This window comes from Budorcas taxicolor, chromosome 19 (genome assembly GCF_023091745.1).
Source record: "Budorcas taxicolor isolate Tak-1 chromosome 19, Takin1.1, whole genome shotgun sequence".
Taxonomy (NCBI): Eukaryota; Metazoa; Chordata; class Mammalia; order Artiodactyla; family Bovidae; genus Budorcas; species Budorcas taxicolor.
The window spans coordinates 47730354-47747598 of record NC_068928.1 but is presented as its reverse complement, the minus strand read 5'-3'; the positions used below and the strand labels follow the sequence as shown (position 1 = coordinate 47747598).

At 47.7% G+C, this 17245-nt stretch overlaps 1 protein-coding gene across 1 annotated transcript; it reads left to right on the top strand.

The window, feature by feature from the left end:
* The first annotated feature begins 8506 nt into the window (after window positions 1-8506).
* On the top strand, window positions 8507-10135 carry GH1 (growth hormone 1). Its single transcript, XM_052658150.1, has 5 exons — window positions 8507-8519; window positions 8768-8928; window positions 9156-9272; window positions 9502-9663; window positions 9935-10135. Exons 1-5 carry the CDS (start codon window positions 8507-8509, stop codon window positions 10133-10135), a joined length of 654 nt encoding a protein of 217 aa, XP_052514110.1.
* The last annotated feature ends 7110 nt before the right edge of the window (window positions 10136-17245 follow it).

The following is a 17245-nucleotide window of genomic DNA, read 5'->3' as shown; positions in this document are numbered from 1 at the left end:
TTACCTTCCCCTACGGGGATAAGATGTTCACAAACAACCACAGAATAAGGTGAAGGAGGCAGAGGTTATTTCCAGTTGACAGCACCAATCAGGAAAGCACCTCAGACTTCCCACAGTTGCTGGGCACACCCCGGTACTTACTACTTCGTTCTCAATGGGCTTGTCCCCCTGGGGAGTCATCCCCGAGGTGAAATTACCCACTAGGTCCAGTGATGTAGGTTGTTTTGCACTTCTAGATTGTTCAGAGATCCTCACCCATTGTAAACAACACCCCCATCGACTCACAGGGGTGCCTGCCCTCATCCTCCCCACCCCCACTCCAGAGCCCTCCTGGGCCCTTCCTCCATGCTTGAATCCTCTGGCAAACCCAAGGGTCCGATGAGATAAAGGAAGTGAAAATGTGATGTACACTGAAACGTGCAACCCAAGTGTGAAGGATGATGTGACTTGGTTCATTAAATCGGGCTGCATCAGGTGGCTTTCTCTCTGCTGCTTGTCTTGGTACCTGTACCTGTGGACCTCATTCTGGGCTGACGCTCCTTGAACATCTTCTTTTTCTTTTTGGCCATGCCACACAGCATGTGGGATCTTCCTTGGCCAGGGATCAAACCCATGTCCCCTGCACTGGAAACAGGGAGTTTTAACCCCTGGGTCACAAAAAGTCGGACATGACTGAATGACTGAATTGAACTGAACTGAACTGAACTGAAGCACTGGATTGCCAGGGAAGACCTATTGAACATTTTCTGAGTGGGGACTTGATCCCGCCCTGCCAGCTCTACACTAAGGATAGTTCTGTCCATGCCCAGCAGCGCTACCATCTTTCCTAGGTGAGGCTTCTAAGCAGCTTGGCACCATGAAAGACTGGGACCTTGGGCCGCTATCACTCCAGGAAAACTACTTATCTCTGAGCCTGAGTATCCTTGTATGAAGGATATATCCTCATACAATCCTCCCCACATCACTCAGTACAGCGCCTGGCACATGGAAAGTGCTCAGAAATGCTGGCCTTACGCATGTCCCCTGGAGAAGCCTTTGAGAATCCCCACATAACATTCTTAAAGACGTTGACCCAATGAGCTGTGATCCACTCGGCCATCAGACTTGTGCTGGAGTCGAAGAAGTGGTGCATATCCTGGGGCCTCTGGATTCAAGGAAGGCAGAACAGAGCTAGAGATGGGAAGAATGGACCTCAAGTGACAGAGAGAAATGGGGAGAGCTCCCTCCAGTCCCTTTGCGGCTCTCTCGAAGACCAGGGCAAGTATGACTCTAAATAATGAGATGGCCCCAAGCCAAGTGGACTTGAACCTTGGAGGGGTTCTTGAAACCTGGAAGGGGCCACTTTCAGATCAAGAGTGGGCTTTCCTGGCGGTTCAGACAGAAAGAATCTGCCTGCAGTGCAGGGGACATGGGTTTGATCACTGGGTTGGGAAGATCCCCTGGAGGAGGAAATGGCAACCCATTCCAGTATTCTTGCCTGGAGAATTCCACAGACAGAGGAGCCGGGTGGGCTACAGTCCGTGGGGTTTTGAAGAGTCAGACATGACTGAGCGACTAACACTCAGATCAAGAGTAAATCTGTGAGTATCCATGATGGGTACAGAGAACCCCAGAGACAATCGAATCTGACAATATGAAGGGCTGCCAAACACGCTGAAATTCATGGATTCCAAGATGATGGCGGAATTCATCTCTAACCCTATGGGCCTGGCCCTGGAGATGCTGATCACAGCCTCTGCCCACCGGCTACCATGCAGAGGCCATTGCCCAGCAGTCTCTGAAACTGGAGAAGCTGTGGGTCTGGCCCCAGGTCATGCCCTAAGAAAGGATGAGTGACTCCCTAGCATGGGCAGGAAAATCCCAAGTCTAATTCAAAGTTTATCTTCTACTAGCAATGACTTATGTGTGTGTCTTCATTATGAAAAATCCTGAAAAAGACCTTATAGAGAAGAGGATCACCAGTATCCACCCCCACACCTTCCAGTTCTGAGAAAGGTGTATCCCAGGGGCCCCCAGGATCCTGTGGGCCAACCAGAAGTGGGTTGGTGAGAGGAGATGCTCCCCTGCTCTGAATGGTCCCACCTGTTCTTGGCAGTCCCCTGCCTGGAGTCACCTCTCCTCACCGTGCCCACCTTGTGTGGCTCTCGAGCAATCCCCAACTAGGGCTCCTGTACCCTCACTCCTAGGGAAGGCCTGAGTCTTCTCCTGTGGTCCACAGCTCACGTACTAGTCCCCCCAGTATTAGCTAGAAGCCCGTCATGGGAGCTTGCACCTCAGTGCTGCTTCCCCCGGGTGGCCTGGAAGGAAGAAGTGGCAGAAGAGGTAGAATGCTGTGTGGGGCTCGGAGACCCCCCCCTACTTTCCACCTGGCTCCTCCCCTTTGGTGGCACCAGAAGTAGAGGAAAGGGGCATCCTCTCCTTTCCTGTGGACTTCCCAGGTGGCACAGAGGTAAAGAACCCACCTGCCAATGCAGGAGACGTGGGTTCGCTCCTTGGGTCAGGAAGATCCCCTGGAATGGAAATGGCAACCCACTCCAGTATTCTTGCCTGGGAAACCCCATGGACAGAGGAGCCTGGTGGGCTACAGTCCATAGGGTTGCAAAGAGTCAGACATGACGAAGCGCCTGAGCACACACTTTTCCTGTGGCCCTACCTTCATCAGAGCCAGTTTCTTTAAATAAATTTCTTTTATTTATTTGGCTGCACGGGGTCTTAATGGCAGCTTGCAGAATCTTTAGTTGCAGCATGTGGGACTGAGTTTCCCAACCAAGGATTGAACCCAGGACGCCTGCATTGGAAGCATGGAGTCTTAGCCACTGGACCACCAGGGAAGTCCCAGAGACTGTTTCTTTCATGACACTCCCCTCCGGTCCTCCTACAGTTGAGCCTGGGACAGTTCCCACAGGTCCCAGTGCCCTTGGTAGCAGATAAAGAATCAGGGGCATGGTTGGGTGACAGTTCACCAATGACAGGAAAAAAAAGAGAGCTCTATCTTCTGATCTTAAAAGGGGAAGGTCACAAGGTGCAAGCCCTCAAGTTCTGGACCACAGGGTATAACTTTTCAACACTGGTTGGCAACACCATCACTAACCACCTCTAAAAAGGTTTGTTTCTTTCTTGCTTTCCCACAGGGTCAAGTGCTAAATGTATTTAGACTCAAGGGGTGGAAGGTTTAAATGGAGGGGAATATGTTCTTTCCTGTTCTTATCCTTGGGAACAATTCAATGCTGGTGACTTCTGGATGCTGAAATAGCCCCAACTCTAGGCACCTAGAGGTGGGAAGTTTGTAGTTCTAGCCTTTCTAACTCAGGCCTTGCCTTGCTGTGTGGTCTCTGCCACACATCCCGTGCCTCTGGGCCGGTCTCACCTGGAAAATGACAAGCTCTGAAGGGAGGGCAAAATGAGGCAGAGACTCTTGTGACTAGAGGCAGGATCCTTGTGATCAGGAAGCTAAAAACGCAGAGTGGCGCCCACTCAGTCTGCTTTGAAGAAAGGACCTGGAGTGCTGCAATGAGAAGAGTAGGCATTTGGAGATTTGCTGTCTTGGCTGAAGTAGGTCTTGTAAGTATGCCTCTTTGAGCCTCAGTCTCCCCTTCTGTAAAATGGGGATGATAACCATACCTCCTTCACAAGATGATCCTGAAGGTCTAATATGGGCTGCATGGGCAAGCCTGATAAGCTCTATACAGATACTAAAAGGAGGAGGAGAAAGACAGGGAGGAGACTACAATGACTAGAGAGAGCAATTTTTCAGGATGCTATGCTTCAGGGCTGGGGGTGGGACTCAAGCCTTCAAGGGCTCTTCCAGCTGAGATTCTCTGATGGTAACAGGGCTACGGGAGCAAGCACTTGTGGTCAGTGTCTGTTCCTGGGATTTCTGCAGCACATCCGAGGAGTAGGGGCTATGCCTCAAGCTTCCGTCCTTTGCCCCCACCCACCTACCAGAGCAGGGACGTTCAGGAAGAGGGATGTGTGGGACTGAAGCCCTCTAACGGTCACGGGTTAGCACTGCATCCACCTCAGTCTGGATCAGGTGGCAGGAGGAAGGTGATGGAGCGAAGGAGGAACTTGTGCCCAGAAACCTCAGAATCTATTGCTATCCTTGGCTCCCTTTCCCCAAACACACATTCTCTCTGGTGGATGGAGAGGAGCATTGCAGGGAGGAGAAGTGGGTAGAGAGTGAGGAAGCATCCACATAGCTCTCAAGATACTTCCATCCTGAGATAAGACTTCCTTCAGGGGACCAGCTCTGGCCTCCCTCACCTGGGGAACAACCCCACAATGACACCCTGCCAGAGTTGTGCCTGGGCTCAGGATACTCCCTTCTGCTTGTTGTTGTTTAGTAGCTCAGTCGTGGGTCCGACTCTTTTGAGGCCACATAGATTATAGCTCCTATGATGAAAAGGACATCTTTTTCGGGTGTTAGTTCTAGAAGGGCTTATAGGTCTTCACAGAACCGTACAATTTCAGCTTCTTCAGCATTCCTGGTTGGGGCATAGACTTGGATTACTGTGATATTGAATGGGTTGCCTTGGAAATGAACAGAGATCATTCTGTCATTTTTGGGATTGAGTCCAAGTACTGCATTTCCAACTCTTTTATTGACTATGAGGGCTACTCTATTTCTTCTAAGGGATTCTTGCTCACAGTTCAGTTCAGTTCAATTCAGTCACTCAGTCGTGTCCAACTCTTTGCGACCCCATGAATCGCAGCACGCCAGGCCTCCCTGTCCATCACCAACTCCCAGAGTTCACTCAGACTCACGTCCATCGAGTCGGTGATGCCATCCAGCCATCTCATCCTCTGTTGTCCCCTTCTCCTCCTGCCCCCAATCCCTCTCAGCATCAGAGTCTTTTCCAATGAGTCAACTCTTCACATGAGGTGGCCAAAGTACTGGAATTTCAGCTTTCGCATCATTCCTTCCAAAGAAATCCTAGGGCTGATCTCCTTCAGAATGGACTGGTTGGATCTCCTTGCAGTCCCAGGGACTCTCGAGAGTCTTCTCCAACACCACAGTTCAAATGCATCAATTCTTCGGCGTTCAGCCTTCTTCACAGTCCAGCTCTCACATCCATACATGACCACAGTAGTAGACATAATTGTCATCTGAATTAAATTCACCCATTCCAGTCCATTTTTCTCTGATATCTATGTTGATGTCGATGTTCACTGTTGCCATCTCCTGTTTGACCACTTCCAATTTACCTTGATTCATGGACCTAACATTCCAGGTTCCTATGCAATATTGTTCTTTACAGCGTCAAACTTTACTTCCATCACCAATCATATCTATAACTGGGTACCATTTTCACTTTGGCTACGTCTCTTCCTGCTTTCTGGAGTTATTTCTCCACTGATCTCCAGTAGCATATTGGGCACCTACCGACCTGGGGAGTTCATTGTTCAGTGTCATATCTTTTTGAATTTTCATACTGTTCATGGGGTTCTCAAGGCAAGAATACAGAAGTGGTTTACCATTGCCTTCTCCAGTGGACCACGTTTTGTCAGAACTCTCCACCATGACTCATCGGTCTTGGGTGGCCCTACACAGCACGGGTCATAGTTTCACTGAGTTAGACAAGGCTGTGGTTCATGAGTTAGACAAGGCTGTTGCCTGGAGTAACAGGTAAATTTGGCCTTGGAATACAAAATGAAGCAGGGCAAAGGCTAACAGAGTTTTGCCAAGAGAATGCACTGGTCATAGCAAACACCCTCTTCCAACAACACAAGAGAAGACTCTACACATGGCCATCACCAGATGGTCAATACTGAAATCAGATTGATTGTATTCTTTGCAGCCAAAGACGGAGAAGCTCTATACAGTCAGCAAAAACAAGACCGGAAGTTGACTGTGGCTCCGATCATGAACTCCTTATTGCCAAATGCAGACTTCAGTTGAAGAAAGTAGGGAAAACCACTAGACCATTCAGGTATGACCTAAATCAAATCCCTTATGATTGTACTGTAAAAGTGAGAAATAGATTCAAGGGATTAGATCTGATAGACAGAGTGCCTGAAGAACTATGGATGGAGGTTCGTGACATTGTACAGGAGGCAGAGATCAAGACCATACCCAAGAAAAAGAAATGTAAAAAGGCAAAATGGTTGTCTGAGGAGGCCTTAACTGAGAAAAGAAGAGAAGCTAAAGGCAAAGGAGAAAAGGGAAGATACCTATTTGAATACAGAGTTCCAAAGAATAGCAAGGAGAGATAAGAAAACTTTCCTCAGTGATCAATGCAAAGAAATAGAGGGAAACAATAGAATAGGAAAGATTAGAGGTCTCTTCAACAAAATTAGAGATACGAAGGGAACATTTCATGCAAAGACGGGCACAATAAAGGATAGAAATGGTATGGACCTAATAGAAGCAGACGATAATAAGAAGAGGTGGCAAGAATACACAGAAGAACTATACAAAAAAAACCTTCATGACCTAGATAACCATGATGGTGTGATCACTCACCTAGAGTAAGACATCCTGGAATGTGAAGTCAAGGGGGCCTTAGAAGGCATCACTATGAACAAAGCTGGTGGAGGTGATGGAATTCCAGCTGAGCTGTTTCAAATCCTGAAAGATGATGCTTTAAAGTGCTGCACTCAATATGCCAGCATATTTGGAAAACTCAGCAGGGGCCACAGGACTGGAAAAGGTCAGTTTTCATTCCAGTCACAAAGAAAGACAATCCCAAAGAATGTTCAAACTACTGCACAATTGCACTCATCTCTCATGCTTGCAAAGTAATGCTCAAAATTCTCCAAGCCAGGCTTCAACAGTACGTGAACCATGAACTTCCAGATGTTCAAGGTGAATTTAGAAAAGGCAGAGGAACCACAGATCAGATGGCCAACATCTGTTGGATCATAGAAAAAGCAAGAGAGTTCCAGAAAAACATCTACTTCTCTTTATTGACTATACCAAAGCATTTGACTGTCGAAAAGCCTTTGACAAATTGTTGAAAATTCTTAAAGAGATGGAAATACCAGACTACCTTACCTGACTACTGAGAAATCTGTATGCAGGTCAAGAAGCAACAGTTAGAACCAGACATGGAACAACAGACTGGTTCCAAACTGGGAAAGGAGTATATCAAGGCTGTATATTGTCACCCTGCTTATTTAACTTATATGCAGAGTACATCATGTGAAATGACAGGCTGGATGAAGCACAAGCTGGAATCAAGATTGCTGGGAGGAATATCAATAACCTCAGATATGCAGATGACACCACCCTTATGGCAGAAAGTGAAGAACTAAAGAGCCTCTTGATGAAAGTGAAAGAGAAGAGTGATAAAGTTGGCTTAAAACTCAACATTCAAAAAACAAAGATCATGGCATCCAGTCCCATCACTTCATGGCAAATAGAGGAGGAAGCAATGGAAACAGTGAGAGACTTTATTTTGAGGGCTCCAAAATCACTGCTGATGGTGACTGAAGCCATGAAATTAAAAGATGCTTTCTCCTTGGAAGAAAAGCTATGATTAACCTAGACAGCATACTAAAAAGTAGAAACATTACTTTGCAAACAAAGGTCCATCTAAGTCAAAGCTATGGTTTTTCCAGTAGTCATGTATGGATGTGAGAGTTGAACTATAAAGAAAGCTGAGCGCTGAAGTTAAAAAGAGACACTTTTGAACTGTGGTGTTGGAGAAGACTCTTGAGAGTCCCTTGGACTGCAAGGAGATCCAACCAATCCATCCTTAAGGAAATCAGTCCTGAATATTCATTGGAAGGATTGATGTTGAAGCTGAAACTCCAATACTTTGGCCACCTCATGCGAAGAGTTGACTCATTGGAAAAGACTCTGATGCTGGGAAAGAGCGAAGGCAGCAGAAGGGGACGACAAAGGGTAAGATGGTTGGATGGCATCACTGACTCAATGGACATGAGTTTGAGCAAGTTCTAGGAGCTGGTGATGGACAGGGAGGCCTGGCGTGCTACATTCCTGGGGTCGCAAGGAGTCGGACACGACTGAGCAACTGAACTGAACTGAACTGAGACTGTTGCCCGCCAGGCTCTCCTGTCCTTGGGATTTTCTAGGCAAGAATACTGGGGTGGGTTGCCATTCTCTTCTCCAGGGGATTTTCTGACCCAGGGATTGAACCTGAGTCTCCTGCGTTTGCAGCTGGATTCTTTATGGCTGAGCCACCTGGGAAGCCCATTCGTTTCTGCTACCTCCTCCTTAAAAAGAAAACCTATGGGGTGGGCTCTCAAGCTGAGACCCTGTGTGCACAGCCCTCAGGCTGGTGGCAGTGGAGAGGGGATGATGACGAGCCTGGGGGACATGACCCCAGAGAAGGAACGGGAACAGGATGAGTGAGAGGAGGTTCTAAATTATCCATTAGCACAGGCTGCCAGTGGTCCTTGCATAAATGTATAGAGCACACAGGTGGGGGGAAAGGGAGAGAGAAGAAGCCAGGGTATAAAAAGGGCCCAGCAGGGACCAATTCCAGGATCCCAGGACCCAGTTCACCAGACGACTCAGGGTCCTGCTGACAGCTCACCAGCTATGATGGCTGCAGGTAAGCTCACGAAAATCCCCTCCATTAGCGTGTCCTAAGGGGGTGATGCGGGGGGCCCTGCCGATGGATGTGTCCACAGCTTTGGGTTTTAGGGCTTCTGAATGTGAACATAGGTATCTACACCCAGACATTTGGCCAAGTTTGAAATGTTCTCAGTCCCTGGAGGGAAGGACAGGCAGGGGCTGGCAGGAGATCAGGCGTCTAGCTCTCTGGGCCCCTCTGTCGTGGCCCTCCTGGTCTCTCCCTAGGCCCCCGGACCTCCCTGCTCCTGGCTTTCACCCTGCTCTGCCTGCCCTGGACTCAGGTGGTGGGCGCCTTCCCAGCCATGTCCTTGTCCGGCCTGTTTGCCAACGCTGTGCTCCGGGCTCAGCACCTGCATCAACTGGCTGCTGACACCTTCAAAGAGTTTGTAAGCTCCCCAGAGATGTGTCCTAGAGGTGGGGAGGCAGGAAGGGGTGAATCCGCACCCCCTCCACACAATGGGAAGGAACTGAGGACCTCAGTGGTATTTTATCCAAGTAAGGATGTGGTCAGGGGAGCAGAAATGGGGGTGTGTGGGGTGGGGAGGGTTCCGAATAAGGCAGTGAGGGGAACCACGCACCAGCTTAGACCTGGGTGGGTGTGTTCTCCCCCCAGGAACGCACCTACATCCCGGAGGGACAGAGATACTCCATCCAGAACACCCAGGTTGCCTTCTGCTTCTCCGAAACCATCCCAGCCCCCACGGGCAAGAACGAGGCCCAGCAGAAATCAGTGAGTGGCCACCTAGGACCGAGGCGCAGGGGACCTCCTTCATCCTAAGTAGGCTGCCCCAGCTCTCTGCGCCGGGCCTGGGGCGGCCTTCTCCCCAAGGTGGCAGAGGGTGTTGGATGGCAGTGGAGGCTGATGGGTGGTGGTGGTGGCAGGAGGTCCTCGGGCAGAGGCCGACCTTGCAGGGCTGCCCCGAGCCCGCGGCACCCACCGACCACCCATCTGCCAGCAGGACTTGGAGCTGCTTCGCATCTCACTGCTCCTTATCCAGTCGTGGCTTGGGCCCCTGCAGTTCCTCAGCAGAGTCTTCACCAACAGCCTGGTGTTTGGCACCTCGGACCGTGTCTATGAGAAGCTGAAGGACCTGGAGGAAGGCATCCTGGCCCTGATGCGGGTGAGGATGGCGTTGTTGGGTCCCTTCCATGCTGGGGGCCATGCCCACCCTCTCCTGGCTTAGCCAGGAGAACACACGTGGGCTGGGGGAGAGAGATCCCTGCTCTCTCTTTCTAGCAGCCCAGCCTTGACCCAGGAGAAACCTCTTCCCCTTTTGAAACCTCCTTCCTCGCCCTTCTCCAAGCCTATAGGGGAGGGTGGAAAATGGAGCGGGCAGGAGGGAGCCGCTCCTCAGGGCCCTTCGGCCTCTCTGTCTCTCCCTCCCTTGGCAGGAGCTGGAAGATGTTACCCCCCGGGCTGGGCAGATCCTCAAGCAGACCTACGACAGATTTGACACAAACATGCGCAGTGACGACGCGCTGCTCAAGAACTACGGTCTGCTCTCCTGCTTCCGGAAGGACCTGCACAAGACGGAGACGTACCTGAGGGTCATGAAGTGTCGCCGCTTCGGGGAGGCCAGCTGCGCCTTCTAGTTGCCAGCCATCTGTTGTTACCCCTCCCCCGTGCCTTCCTAGACCCTGGAAGGTGCCACTCCAGTGCCCACTGTCCTTTCCTAATAAAGCGAGGAAATTGCATCACATTGTCTGAGTAGGTGTCATTCTATTCTAGGGGGTGGGTTCGGGCAGGACAGCGAGGGGGAGGATTGGGAAGACAATAGCAGGGATGCTGTGGGCTCTTTGGGTACCCAGGTGCTGAATAATTGACCCGGTTCCTCCTGGGCCAGAAAGAAGCAGGCACATCCCCTTCTCTGTGACACACCCGGTCCTCGCCCCTGGTCCTTAGTTCCAGCCCCACTCATAGGACACTCATAGCTCAGGAGGGCTCCGCCTTCAATCCCACCCGCTAAAGTACTTGGAGCCGTTTCTCCTTCCCTCATCAGCCCACCAAACCAAACCTAGCCTCCAAGAGTGGGAAGAAATTAAAGCAAGACAGGCTATTAACTACAGAGGGAGAGAAAATGCCTCCAACATGTGAGGAAGTAATGAGAGAAATCGTAGAATTAGTTTTGTGCAGAAATTTTAAGGTGACTACACAGTTGGCCCAACTACCCTTGGGAAATGTGTGTGTGTTAGTCACTCAGTTGTGTCCAGCTCTTTGTGACCCCACGGACTGTGGCCCGCCAGGCTCCTCTGTCCATGGGATTCTCCAGGCAAGAATACTGGAGGGGGTTGCCATTCCCCAGGGGATCTTCCCAACCCAAGGATCAAACCCGAGTTTCCTGCATTGCAGGCAGATTCTTTACTCTCTGAGCCATCAGGGAAGCCCTGTGGGAAATGGGAACCATGCAAAAATGGCTTTGGGACCAATAGGACCAGAATGTTTGGGATCTGAACTGGGTCAAGAGATGTGGAAGAGAGATTCTAAATGCATGTGTTCATGCTAAGTTGCTTCAGTCATGTCCAACTATTTGCAACCCCATGGACTGCAGCCCGCCAGGCTCCTCTGTCCATGGGATTCTCCATTCAAGAATACTGGAGTGAGTTTCCATTTCCTCTTCCAGGGGATCTTCCGAACCCAGGGATTGAACCAGCGTCTCTTATATCTCCTGCATTGACAGGCGGGTTCTTTACCACTAGCGCCACCTGGGACCCAGTTCTAAGTGAGGGGTTGCAAATTCAGTGCCAACAGGTGCCAGGCAGGTTATATACATAAGCGGCAAGGGCTGCATGTGAAGGGAGAAATAGCAACCAGCCCTTAGCCTGCTTGTGAAGGACATAGCACAGAGGGGTAGGAACCGGGGCAGCCTAAAGTCTCAGGCCCCAGCTAAGGATGCAGCCCACCCAGCCTTGTTGCATTGCCTTATCCTGCATTCAGGACTGCAGGAGGACTTTCCTGGTGGTCCAGTAGCTGAGAATCCACATACCAATGCAGGGGACACGGGTTCAATCCCTGATCTGGGAAGATTCCACATGCCTCAGGGCAACTAAGCCTGTATATCACAACTACCAAAGCCCTCACAGCTACAGCCTGTGCTGTGCTACAAGAGAAGCCACTCAGTGAGAAGCCTGCTCACCACAACTAGAAAGTAGAGTAGCCCATGCTCGCTGCAACTAGAGAAAGCCCTCTTGCAGCAACCAACACCCAGCACAGCCAAAACTAATTAAAAGACCTCAGGGGACTTCCCTGGTGGTTCAGCATATAAGGCTCTGTGCTTCCAATGGAGGGGGCCCAGGTTCAACCCCTGGTTGGAGAACTAGATCCCTCATGCTGAAATTAAAGATCCCAAGTGCCACAACCTGACTCAGCCAAATAAATAAATTAAAAAAAAAAAAAAAAAGAGCTCAGATGCAGGGCTGCCAGACCTTCTGATTCTTCAAGACAGACAGGGTATCCACACTTTCATGTAAAATCAAATGTTTAAACATTGGCAACTAATTCATATTGAAACATTTTAAGGGCAAAATTTAACCCAAACACATTTGCTCTTCAAGCAGTCAGTGAGCAATCTGTTATTAGAGGAATGGATTGGGATAACTTGGAATAAGGGAAAGAATCAGAAAGACCTGGACTTGAACTTATGCTCAGGAAGAAATTACTTAACCTCCCCAAGACCCAGTTTGCTCACCTACAAAATAGAGATAATAATGTATTGCCTTATAAGGCTTGGGTGAGGAGTAAATGAAATGAGGTTTCTAAAGTGATTGACACATTACGGCAGGTAAGAAGCTTCAGATATTTTTGCGTTGAACTGTGGAGTGCTCTGTGTTTTTCCAAAGGAATTGAATCACATTCTGCTTCCCTAATGGCAGCCTGAATGTTCTTTCTAAATACACTTCAAAGGGCAGTTTTAAAGTTGTTTTTAGTCACTCAAGCACCTTGGCTAAGTAACCAGTGATCGATAAATTAACGCTTAGATGTTCAAAGTAACTCTATTGTCTGCTAAATTTTGCTCATAACTTTATTATTTCTACTTAACTACTCACTTTAAGTTTTCTTCTTTAAAAGCCTCTATTCTTTAAGTGGATTTTTAGATTACTAACTTTAGAGCTTTATTCTTTACAAATATAAGATTTAAAAGTATGGTTCAGTTCAGTTCAGTTCAGTTCAGTCGCTCAGTCATGTCCGACTCTTTGCGACCCCATGAATCGCAGCGCGCCAGGCCTCCCTGTCCATCACCAACTCCCGCAGTTCACTCAGACTCACGTCCATCGAGTCAGTGATGCCATCCAGCCATCTCATCCTCTGTCGTCCCCTTCTCCTCCTGCCCCCAATCCCTCTCAGCATCAGAGTCTTTTCCAATGAGTCAACTCTTTGCATGAGGTGGCCAAAGTACTGAAGTTTCAGCTTTAGCATCATTCCTTCCAAAGAAATCCCAGGGCTGATCTCCTTCAGAATGGACTGGTTGGATCTCCTTGCAGTCCAAGGGACTCTCAAGAGTCTTCTCCAACACCACAGTTCAGAAGCATCAATTCTTCGGCGCTCTGCCTTCTTCACAGTCCAACTCTCACATCCATACATGACCACAGGAAAAACCATAGCCTTGACTAGATGGACCTTAGTCGACAAAGTAATATCTCTGCTTTTGAATATGCTATCTAGGTTGGTCATAACTTTTCTTCCAAGGAGTAAGTGTCTTTTAATTTCATGGCTGCAGTCACCATCTGCAGTGATTTTGGAGCCTCCCAAAATAAAGTCTGACACTGTTTCCACTGTTTCCCCACCTATTTCCCATAAAGTGATGGGACCGGATGCCATGATCTTCGTATTCTGAACGTTGAGCTTTAAGCCGACTTTTTCACTCTCCTCTCACTTTCATCAAGAGGCTTTTTAGTTCCTCTTCACTTTCTGCCATAAGGGTGGTGTCATCTGCATATCTGATATTATTGATATTTCCCTTTAATCAGTGCATTAGCTACATGCTACAAATTTTGATATTTTGTGATTTCATTATCCTCGAGTTTAAATATTTTCCAAATTTCTTTGGGATTTCTTTTGACTATGGCAATTTAGAATTATGTTGCTTAATTTCCAAGTATTTCAGGAACATAAAACAAGTGTCAAAGCATTTAACAATATTGAATTAATATGGAGGATGTCCTCTAATGAAAATTAAGAAATTAACAACAAAGATGATTTTTGGGGAGGCAGCCTATTTACTTCCTTAAGTACTGAAAAATGAGTTTTAAAATCTCCGACTAAAATTGTGGATTATCTCTCCTTTTTCTTTTTCTCTGATGTTTTGTTATTTCTATCCATATTTGTAAAACATGATGCTGCTGCTGCTGCTGCTAAGTCGCTTCAGTCGTGTCCGACTCTGTGTGACCCCATAGATGGCAGCCCACCAGGCTCCTCCGTCCCTGGGATTCTCCAGGCAAGAACACTGGAGTGGGTTGCCATTTCCTTCTCCAATGCATGAAAGTGAAAAGTGAAAGTGAAGTCACTGAGTCGTGTCCAACTCTCAGTGACCCCATGGACTGCAGCCTATCAGGCTCCTCCATCCATGGGATTCTCCAGGCAAGAGTACTGGAGTGGGGTGCCATTGCCTTCTCCGAAAACATGATAGTACAAAATCAATAATTCTTCTACAATGAAAATAATCAGCAAATCTTCCTAAAAAGCTTTTAGGAAGTTCTTACATGCTGTAATGAATTTTCTTCCAAATGGCACATATGTGTATTCACTTGGGATATCTTACATTTAGTAATTAGTGTAAATATACTTGGGGAATGGTTGAAAGTTGGAGTAATCAGAACCCTGGAGCTCCATTTCTTAGCTCAGAAACCATCCCTCTGCTTCAGGTCAATCTTTAATTGTCTGACTTTAAAATCATGGAGTTTGGGGGACTTCCTTGGTGGTGCAGTGGCTAAGACCCCAAGCTCCAAATGCAGGGGGCCTGGGTTTGATCCCTGGTCAGGGAACTAGATCCCACATGCTGCAATTAAAAAGATCCCACATGCCACAGCTAAGACCCAGTGCAGCCAAAATAAATAAATAAAAATCATGAAATTTTGGATTTAGGAGGGCCTCACAGGGGCTTCCCAGGTGGCTCAGTGGTAAAGAATTCACCTGCAATGCAGGAGCCACGGAAGACATGGATTCGACGCCTGGGTCTGGAAGATCTCCTGGAGGAGGGCATGGCAACCCACTCCAGTATTCTTGCCTGGAGAATCCCCATGGACAGAGGAGCCTGGGGGATTACAGTTCATGGGGTCGCAGAGTCAGACACGACTGGAGTGACTTAGCACACATGCACAGGGCCTCCTCACAGGTCATCCTAATTTCTTCTAATTTAGGATTCTTACGCTATAGTATATCTCACAGGTCATACTCACTTGTGTGGCACTGGTGTCAAGGGAATCACTATTCATAAGGCAATTTATTCTATTAAACCCCTCAGGTTTCAGTAAAGTATCTCTTATATTCAGCTGAAATCAATATCCCTGTAATGTCCTCATTTGACTTTAGAATTATTTGCAAATCTCAAGGTCTTTTAGAAGTTGATGTATTGAGCACAAATACTATTATCTATTACTTGAATAAGTGTTTCAAAGGGAAAGTGAGCCATATTAACAAGTATGTGTTAAATGAAATGCGGCAGGAGAGGCGTGTTATAGCCACCAGTAAGAGGCCTCTATGTGGCTTCCTGGGTGGCTCTAGTGGTAAAGAACCCGCCTGGTAACGCAGGCAGACACAAGAGACCTGGGTTTGATCCCTGGGTTGGGGAGATCCCCTGGAGTAGGAAATGGCACCCCACTCCGGTGTTCTTGCCTGGGAAATTCCATGTACAGAGGAGCCTGGTGGGCTACAATCCATTGGCTGGGAAAGAGTAGGACAGGACAGTGGGCTTGCCAAGACAGCAGTAAACTGCAGGGAGAGCCACACTCCAGACAGCTCTGGTTCCTCTCCTTCTAAGCCTAGCTGAAACAACTCAACCACTGCTGGTTGAGAATTAGAAAGATGCCAGTTGATTTTGCAAAGTTTTTGAATTTAAAAAGAACTTCACGAGCCCACATGTTCCAACTACTAAAGTCCGCTGCACTCTAGCGCCTGGGAGCTGCAACTACTGAGCCTGCACGCCTAGAGCCTGTGCTCCACAGCAAGTGAAGCCACTGCAATGAGAAACCTGAACAACACGAGCAGTAGCCCCTGCTCAGTGAAACTAGAGAAAAGCCCACGCAGCAAGGAACACCCAGTGCAGCCATAAATAAATAAATAATTTTTTTTAAAAAAGAGACCTTGAAGATCATCTTCCCTAAACTCTCTGATTTGTCAGCTATTCATCTGCTTGCCTGGTGACTCAGATGATGAAGAATCCGAGTGCAATTCGGGAGACCTGGGCTCGATCCTTCAGTTGGGAAGATCCCCTGGAGGAGGGCATGGCAACCCACTCCAGTATTCTTGCCTGGAGAATCCCCATGGACAGAGGAACCTGATAGGTTGAAGTCCCCGGGGTTGCAAAGAGTTGCAAACAGCTAAGTACCTGGCAACCCACTCCAGTGTTCTTGCCTGGAGAATCCCAGGGACAGGGGAGCCTCATGGGCTGCCGTCTGTGGGGTCGCACAGAGTCGGACACAACTGAAGCGACTTAGCAGCAGCAGCAACTAAGCACACAGCACCCACACACACATCTGCCTTTCAGCTCTGCAGCTAGGCACTGGATGGCAATCTTAAATGCAAATTAGAAAGGCCTGGGATGTTTGCCTAGAATCCCTGAGATTCTAAATTTAATGAATCTGGGAGTGGAACCTGGACAAGATAATTTTAAAATGCTCCCTGAGTAAGAAGGTGGAGAATTACTGAGTTTGAACCACAAAGATGAATTGCACATGTCCACATGTGAGCTTGGTAAAAAGGAACAAAAGGAGACGAGAGACCTGGGCCAGGTTCGGCGCCTTCTGTTTCCAGTTCTAGCCAGTTAATTTTATTTTCTATTTATTTTTTAAAAATAAATAGGCTTTTTAAAAATCGTTTTTAAAGTCTTTATTGAATTTGTTACAATATTCCTTCTGTTTCATGTTTTGATTTGTAGACCAGGAGGCTTGTGGGATCTTGGCTCCCTGACCAGGTATCAAACTTGCACCCCCTATACTGGAAGGCTGGACCATCAGGGAAGTCCACAACCAGTCAATTTTAAAAGTTCTAATAAAAAAAAAAAAAAGTTCTAATAAGCCAAGAGCAAAAAGACAAATATTAGATGAGTCATCGCATAGGAAGTACTTAGAGTGGTCAAATTCATAGAGACAGAAAGTAGAATGCTGGTTACCCGGGGCTGGGAGGAGGGTCAACAGGGAGCTGCCTAACAGGCTCTTAGTTTTGCAAAATGAAAACGAGTTCTGGGGACAGGTTACACAACAATATGAGTGTGCAGTAAACGTTATGTATATTTTACCTCAGTTTAAATCTTCACATTGAGGTATAATTGACATAAAACATTGTATTAGTTTCATATAATGCATTAGTTTATATATTTTTTAATGCATCAGATATATGTATGTTTCATACAATGATCTCATATTTGTATGTATTATGAAGTGATCACCACAATAAGTCTAGCTAAAATCTGTCAGCATACATGATTACAAATTTTTTTCTTGTGATGAGAACTGTTTTTAAAGACTTTTTAAAAAGATGGATCATTTTCA